The sequence below is a fragment of the Glandiceps talaboti genome, chromosome 16, assembly GCF_964340395.1.
Source record: "Glandiceps talaboti chromosome 16, keGlaTala1.1, whole genome shotgun sequence".
In the NCBI taxonomy this organism is placed as follows: domain Eukaryota; kingdom Metazoa; phylum Hemichordata; class Enteropneusta; family Spengelidae; genus Glandiceps; species Glandiceps talaboti.
The window spans coordinates 11222674-11230930 of NC_135564.1; the positions used below are offsets into that span (position 1 = coordinate 11222674).

An 8257-nucleotide genomic window follows, 5' to 3' on the forward strand; every position below is an offset into this window, starting at 1 on the left:
TGAAAATAAATCAAATCGGTGTGAAATTGGGTGTGAAAGGTGACTTTATAGTTAAGCAAGTTGTGAGAAGCTCTCCTGTTCGCCTTGTTACATTGCGTGTCAAACGAGGTCACATTCGGCTTGGGTCAATTCATCCGCTTTCTACCGAAAATCTTGAAAGGACCCTACCTCGTTCTTAATCCATCTATTATGTAAAATTTGCGAAATTTACGACCTCAGGGTCAAGTATGCTTCACGAAATTTATTCTCGTAGCACGTACAGAGGAAGAAATACCAGTCGAGATTTTCGCTTTTATAGTATCTAAAAATGATGGATTCTTGTGAAAGTTATGGCGAGTTGAAAATAACCCAAAATACGGCTGGTAAGCACTGAGCAGCCACCATTGATAACTTACCACACGATCGAAGTGTCCACAATGGAGACTTTGTAATGAGCTATCACAGTTGTTTTTACCCATCATGCTCTACATTCCTCTGATCGAAGTGTACACAATGGAAACTCACTTTGTAATGAGTTATTACAGTTATTTTTTATCCACCATGCTCTGTAACCCCTCCGGCCTCCTCTGTGCACGGATGTATTAGGGGAGACCTAATACATCCATGACTAAAGAAAGCTGATGTTTTATCACTTTTCAATGGAGTTGAAATGTGTCTATCTTCATGGGCATCAAGGCATCATTATTTCTGCTGTTAGAGTGTGTCCAGCCATAGGGGCGTGTAATATATGTTAGATTGTTGTTTTCCTGGTCTACAAACTAAATATAACAACCTTTATTCCTACCTGTAAGGTAAAAATATTTCCACTAGTATATACATTTGTAGCAGCAGGATTCGTACGATATTTCCTAAGAAAACGGCAATCCAGGGCAGTAGTCTAAGCATTAATACGTGCCCCTGTGAGTCATTGATTCTGGGTAGTGAGTGGTTACGTAAGCCTCAGACTATTTAGCGGACCAACGACTCACTGTACAATATCTTACCCACAACTCTCTCTGATTAATATAAATCCAGTTGATTGATCGATTGGTTGATTGATAGACTATTGTTTGGCATAACCGAAGTAAAATTTGATCCGGAACAAAAGAACAAAAGACTCCCATCGCCACTGATAAATATTCAGTAATATTCTGACCCAGATCGTCGACAATCGTCTTTCAGCCTTTGCCACGTTAGTGAGCCCGAACACAATACAATTACGCGTTCTTACTTGTCTGTGCGTCAATATACTAGCAGGAAGGACGATTGAGAAGAACAGGTCGTCGTCCATCTTTCTGTACGCCAAGAAGGGAGTGTCACCATGGTTAATTCGATAAGAAGAAGTCTTCCGCTCTTGCTAATACTTATGATAGGGTCACAAATCTCTGGACATCCACAATGTCTGGATTATCTGCCCCCCTATGTCGACATACAAGATTTATCATTTTGTACCCAGTATACTGACGTTGGTTGCTGCACTAAGGACATCGATGACCACCTGAAGCGACAGTACGATGAAATACTTTCCAACACAGGAACACTTTCCGAAATTTGCCAGGAATATGTGCAAACAATATTGTGTCAGGAATGCTCACCCTTTTCATCTCATATGTATTCCATGGAAACGACCAATTCGAAGACACCCTTGCCTGCATTGTGCACTGATTACTGTTTAGACTTTTATAATGAATGTCAACATGTGATAGAGTATATGGTACAAGAACCGACGATTTTGTCTGCTGCCCAAAGTTCTGTCACTGACTTTTGTAACCTCGTCGCTGCAATTGATGTTGGTTATTGCTATCCTGACGTTTTAGCCAATAACGAGCTCGGTGAGCAACTGACAGAGGCAGTTGAAAATCGTGAGGGATGTTTGTGTGTTGAGAAAGTAGCAAGTAAACTAGTAATGCCTATTATTGCTACACACGCTGGGGACGGCTCACATAGATTTTTCGTAGGAGAACAAAGAGGGATCGTGTACATATATGACAAAAACGGAACGAAGTATGACGAACCTTTCCTAGATATGTCAAACTACCTTCACTATTCAAGTGGCCGAGCAAAAGGTGATGAACGTGGGTTGGGTGGTTTGGCATTCCATCCACAATTTAAAGAGAACGGGCGCGTGTTTGTATCTTATGTAACAAGCAGAACGCCACAGGGGGTCGATGTAGGAGTTTTTGTCACCGAACGGAGGTTGGCACAGGGCAATAAAAATAAAATAGATCCAGATTTTGAGAGGTTGTTGTTGCATATACCAGAAAACACCACAATCCATAATGACGGGCAGCTCATCTTCGGACCTCAAGACGGCTATCTATACATCTTTCTTGGTGATGGCGGAAAGTTTAAAGGTTCACCTGGCGATCCATGGGGACCAAAAGGAAATGGACAAAATCTGTATGTTTTTTATTTTGGTTTATTTTAGATTTTTTTTACACTGTTACAGTTATAGTTGTGAATACGCAAAAGGATATACAGCGAGGCGCGATGTAGTGATGACTTGATAACATTCATTGCAACTGCATCCCCATCTCTAGTTGCATTCACACTCAAACCAGGTGATATTTATCGATTGTCGGGGGCAACGTGGTATTACTTGGAAAAAAACAACAATCGGCAATATACCAGTACGTGGCTGAATATTCCGTTGGATTGACAAGTAAATACATTTCAATTTTATATAAATCTCTATTCTTAGAGTATATGACGCATGACATCACCTTAGAGTCAATATCCAATCACCTTGTCTCGATTAGTAATACATATCTCAGTTCATATCTCAAAGACCATAAAGTAGTTGTGCAATATAATATTCATACTTTTGCAGAACAATGAAATCATACGATGAAGTTCTAACATTAACCATAGATCCTAGGGTCTATGCATTAACACATTACGTCATATCTAACCTGCTGACGCTTACTCTGGTCATGGATGTATTAGTATTGTATTGTATTGTCATTCAAGTTAACTTTAGTGTCCTTTGTTTCAAATCCGTGACGCTCATAATTATGCATGACCTATTGTCTGATATACGTGGTTTATAGACTGTCGACAGTCGATCGCGCCTTTTTCCCTTCGTTTTATCTAAACTTCCCTATATAAGCGGCGAAGGCCCTTTGTGATCATTTTGCTAAACAATAGGAAAGTGGTAACAACCTAGCGACACAGCTCCTGCTAAACTGCAGTTTTGCGTGTGTTCCGACCATTGACACATACCGTACTGTGACGAAGTCATTATGAATATATGACGTATGTAATTACCGCATTCGTTTTCAATAAGAATGGAAATCTGAGGTATATTACTTTCGGTCAGACGTCAGAAAAGCTACGCCGACTTTGCCGTTGATAACGCTACGGAGCTGTCAATCAACATGTAGTACACACACACGAACTAATCCTAATGATGCTTACATTATCTCCAAAATAAACACGATAGCTGAAAATCACGATAGTGTGCCATATACATGTACACGATTACAAAAACTAAATTTGTCATTGACGTCAATTCTAGCCGTCTTCTTTGCTTGAAACCAAGTTATGAGCACATCGAGTACAGATATTCTCTGTGTCTTGCACAACGACCAATCCCAATCAGAATGGACGAAAAACGCCTCGACCGCCTCTATCTGATCTTGGGTGACGATAACTGACACTTACTCATCCTGACTGCAAGTTCAGACTGACTGTTCCAAACTGCACAGTTTATAACATGTTACAACGTTATAGCATCATTTCACATCCATTTCTATACACAACCACCCTTGGTGTACGCGATCCATTGCTATGAAGTGTTGATAGATACTTCTGTCAGTGTCTCACGTCTGTAGCCTCATTGACTATCATAAAAGTTCAAAGATATCGATGGCCAATAAACTAGGAAGTGTGCCATATGCCGAAAGAAGAACAATTGCCCTACGATTATCCATTTATGAGCATTGTTCTAATTTACAACACAATACGCATTGGTTGAATATGTAACAATAAAATGTTCACAGTGTAGCAAAAACTTCAACTAAGTAAAAGGAGCCTGAAGTTCGGTATTAGATATTTTTACTCGTGATCGCCTGTATTGATCTTTCTCCAACTGTAAAATTTAACAAATCAGATGATCATGAAATGCTAAATTGTTGTCTGACGTACTTAAATTTATTAGGGTCAATTTAATAGGGTCACCCTATTTTTTCTGTTTTTCATTATCCGGGCGACCCACTGAATACAAAGTTTCAACCCTCCGACATCAACAAAAACACATAAAAAGAAAACATCAAAGAGGAAAAGAGAAGAGTAGCAACTACATGATGATGAATTTTTCAATCGACCGACCGACCCATATTTGTAATATGGTACAGTAATGAGAAACAGAACAAAATAGGGCCACTCTTAGGTGCATGGAGTTGCTGTTAGGAGGGACATATGACACAACAAACTGTCATATCATATAGCATTGTGATAAAGAGTAAAAATTGACTCCACAATCGGAATCTGAAATAATGGTGAGCAATAGCTTTACATGTAGTTATATAGACTCCTATACTCTGAGGAGGCACTAGTTGAAGACGTGTCGGATCGGAGCACGATCTACGTGCCGTGGTAAATATGAAGGCACCTTTCGTGAGGTTTAAATATTTCTGTTTTTGTTTCTGGTAGATTGTTGGCTGCGATAGGTCTGTACCAGGGGGTAACAATTGTAAATCACTCTGAGCACATTGTGGGAATGTGCTATATAGAAACCAACATATCAGTATGATTTATTACGGAGTATAATAAAAACTAACATATAATATATCCCGTTTTGGTTTCAACAGGAAAACTTTCCCCGGATCTGTTCTTCGCATAGACGTTGACCACGAGGAAGGTGGTAAACCATATGCAATACCCACAGATAACCCATTCGTGAACAAATCCACCGGACTTCCTGAAATATTTGCATATGGCTTTCGTAGTTTATGGAGAAGTTCCATCGATAGGGGTGATAGACATACTTCGTATGGCAAGGGGAGAATTTTCTCCGGCGATGTAGGTCATCAAAGTTATGAAGAAATTGACCTAGTTGTCAAGGGTGGTAACTACGGTTGGAAAGGAAAGGAGGGTTACAGTTGTTATGACGTCGATATGTGTAATGAGGACCTCGATGGTGAGTTTCATTGATTTTGTTTGATCATGTTTTGAAGAGGCAATGACGTTAACTTTCAATAACATGTCTCCCACTCTCACATTTGGCTGTACTTGTAGTCAGCAGGGTTTTATCTTTCAATCTTGAAACAGCATTCCCCATGGTAGCTCGTGGGGAGGGTGTGGGAAGGGGGTGTCCCCCACAGTAATCAATTAAAAAAAAAATAAGGACATGTAAGAGGCCATAAACTTTAAAACCATACACATTAGCGAAAGCCATAGAGTACTTGCAAATTGTCTTCAATACCCCAATTTTAGTCGAGTCAATACATTATTATACAACTGTATATCTGTATTACCTACACTTTAACGTAATTCAGAGATATTTTGGCAGACACGTACATTTGCTTGGCTATTGCGACTGCCACATAATTAAATGTATGGTAAGTAAATGAAGTGTACAATTGTGCAAACTGCAAGATATAAAACATTCAAAAACGTCTCCAGAGAGAGAGAGAGAGAGAGTTAGAGAGAGAGAGAGAGAGAGAGAGGCAGAGAGAGAGAGACACACACAGAGAGACAGAGACTAGAGAGAGACACACATACAGACAAACAGAGGAAGGCATGCACAAATACCTTCGCATGGCTGTCACCCAACTTATCACTGAATACAGGACTTAGAATATATTGCGGCTAAACCGCGAGAATTTTTTTAATTTATTTGCTCCTGAGGTTTAATTTGGTTCAAATCATGAGCAAAATATTTCGGCCCCCCTTTCAGAGACCATCAGAATTTTCACGCCCTCAGTTTTTTCGTAGCCCCCCATGTCTCCCCATGCCCACCTGCAGTAAATTGTGGCTCCAGCCTGATCCCAGAATCCCATTGTTTAAAGACATCCCACCGCTGCCAGCAGTGACGATGTTGGAAATTTTAAAAGCATAGGTTAATTTCCTGACTACTACCTCAATAGCGATTTGTGGCACTGCATTAATCAATACCAATGTTTGGGTCTCAATGGATAACACTAGATTAGGACCAAGGTTGACATCTCCACAACTTTATCTATACTATATCTTACCCAACTGTTCCCGTTTTACTCCTGTGAGACCCACTTGTCTCCTTATATCACAACTGACAATTAATTACCTGCATGGTTGTCACTCAGCAGCGATTTGATTGATATGGTCTGATATTACAGTGTCGAACCCTAACCTTTACAAATGTGACCGTGACTCTTGTCTTATCCCATTTTATAAAATTTGGCCTTCCCCGAGAATCGATTTGTAAAAAGTGACCCCTCCCCAATTCCCCCAGCCCTCCCCCTTGTAATTAATGAAGGCTACCTTAGGGAAGTTCCCAAGTCAACAACATCTGGTAAAAAACGCAACTTCTTACATGGGCATGGTGTGGATGGGGTGAAAATGCGATTTCGTTCTCCGTTTGACATTGACTTTTGATGTTATCGTATGACCAATGCAACATTTGGTGTTTTTCCTTTGATTGAGCCATGGGTGAATTGTTGTTTGCCTCATTTTTCCCTACATTTATGTCTCCATTCTTCTCAGGTAATGCCTCTACACATTCACTATGTCTGTGTATATGCATTGTCAGTATTCCGACTGCCTGCTCACTATATTGCAAAATATGAGAAAAAAAATTGGTGTTTGACGAGGATTTATAGTTATATCAAAGGGGGGCAGTTGCATCTTTGTCGACGTTATTAAATGGAAACGAAAGATCATGGACATACACAATCAATCGATCTGACAAAGTACTGAGGTCTCCTTGAACTAGCAGTCATTGTTTTGTCAGTTATCTCCGCCACTTTCTTCATTTTGATCACAGTTTTATTATCTTCTGTCAGCACCACGACATATTATTAATTATTACATTCACTCCTTTTCTACTTGCTTACAGTTTCACTTCGAGATATTGTTATTGACTGGCCAAAATCGGGTGACAGCTCATTCAATCTTGTATTTCACCCAGGAGGTTGGCTGATCAAATTTATTTGTTTCGTTGACTATACATGAATGTTGACACCTTGCTATTTTTTTTCCATGTGAAGATATTGAGCCACTACATGTATACGACCACTCAGTAGGGAAGGCAGTGATTGGTGGTTATGTTTACCGTGGTTGTCAGTCTCCTAATTTAGCTGGACAATATTTCTTTGGTGATTACGATAAAGGGTAAGGTTTTACTAAGGATATCTTTTTAGCCCCAAGTAGGTGAAGTCCGAAGGGCTAACGATGCTGTGTCCTATAACCATCTGCCGCCCGTCCGTTTGTGTGTGTGTGTGTGTGTGTGTGTGTGTGTGTGTGTGTGTGTGCGTGCGTGCGTGCGTGCGTGCGTGCGCGTGTGTGTGTGTGTAATTAATTTTGGTTGTAAAGTAATAAAGGAACATAAATGCATTTCGTGTCGTTGTTTAGCTTCACCCCTCATACAGTATTGGCAACTCAACCTTTTCACCTGTTTTTTTTTCTTCTCGAAGAAAATTATTCACATTAGTGGAAAACGTCGAAAATGGTACCTGGGATCACCATAATATTTGTATGGGAGATAACAACATCTGCAATAATGGTCTTACTGGAATATTTCCAAGATATATATTGTCGTTCGGAGAAGACGAAGCCGGTAGGGAAAGTATACTGCCTTTATATTTCACTTAGTCGTGCATGATGACAGGGGCAATGTTAACGTTCGTTCTCAATTACGCCACCTGGTGGCGCATGTACAACATAAAAAAGAGACCTGGTTGATTTTATGACGATAACATTTCACACATAAAGGTTACCAAAGCTTACGCAATAACAACAAAATGGCACATAGCCCCAACTATCACACTCAAGACGTTGATATTATTGTGCACATGTACTTGTGGACCCATTGTGATCTTTGTCAAATCGCTTTTAGATTGGATGTGTTCAGGATAAAATTCGTTTGCGATCTGTTTGATCGACTGTCCACCTGCACGCGTACGGCACAGGATGTGCGACTGCATTAGCTCGCATCTACCATGAAGACGTAGTGTAGTTACAGATGAGCGCCGCGGACAGAAGCGCTAAACGGATCCCAAACGGTTTTATACTGATATCACCCAACCAATAGTCTATATTCGGCTTTGCATGGTAAGCCCGAGCATGGGCACCTGATATC

General features: G+C 40.2%; 1 protein-coding gene across 1 annotated transcript; it reads left to right on the top strand.

The window, feature by feature from the left end:
- The first annotated feature begins 1690 nt into the window (after window positions 1-1690).
- LOC144447093 (HHIP-like protein 2) lies at window positions 1691-7131 on the top strand. Its single transcript, XM_078137000.1, has 3 exons — window positions 1691-2379; window positions 4791-5119; window positions 7016-7131. The coding sequence occupies exons 1-3, from the start codon at window positions 1691-1693 to the stop codon at window positions 7129-7131; spliced, it is 1134 nt and encodes a 377-aa protein (XP_077993126.1).
- Window positions 7132-8257: the final 1126 nt, after the last annotated feature.

What these genes read in the sequence shown, in the direction of transcription:
- LOC144447093 (XM_078137000.1), top strand. Translation starts at nt 1,691, where the DNA reads ATGGTACAAGAACCGACGATTTTGTCTGCTGCCCAAAGTTCTGTCACT. An exon ending in AAAGGAAATGGACAAAATCT is followed by an intron (nt 2,380 to 4,790) that starts GTATGTTTTTTA and finishes TGGTTTCAACAG; the next exon opens with GAAAACTTTCCCCGGATCTG. An exon ending in GTGTAATGAGGACCTCGATG is followed by an intron (nt 5,120 to 7,015) that starts GTGAGTTTCATT and finishes ACTTGCTTACAG; the next exon opens with TTTCACTTCGAGATATTGTT.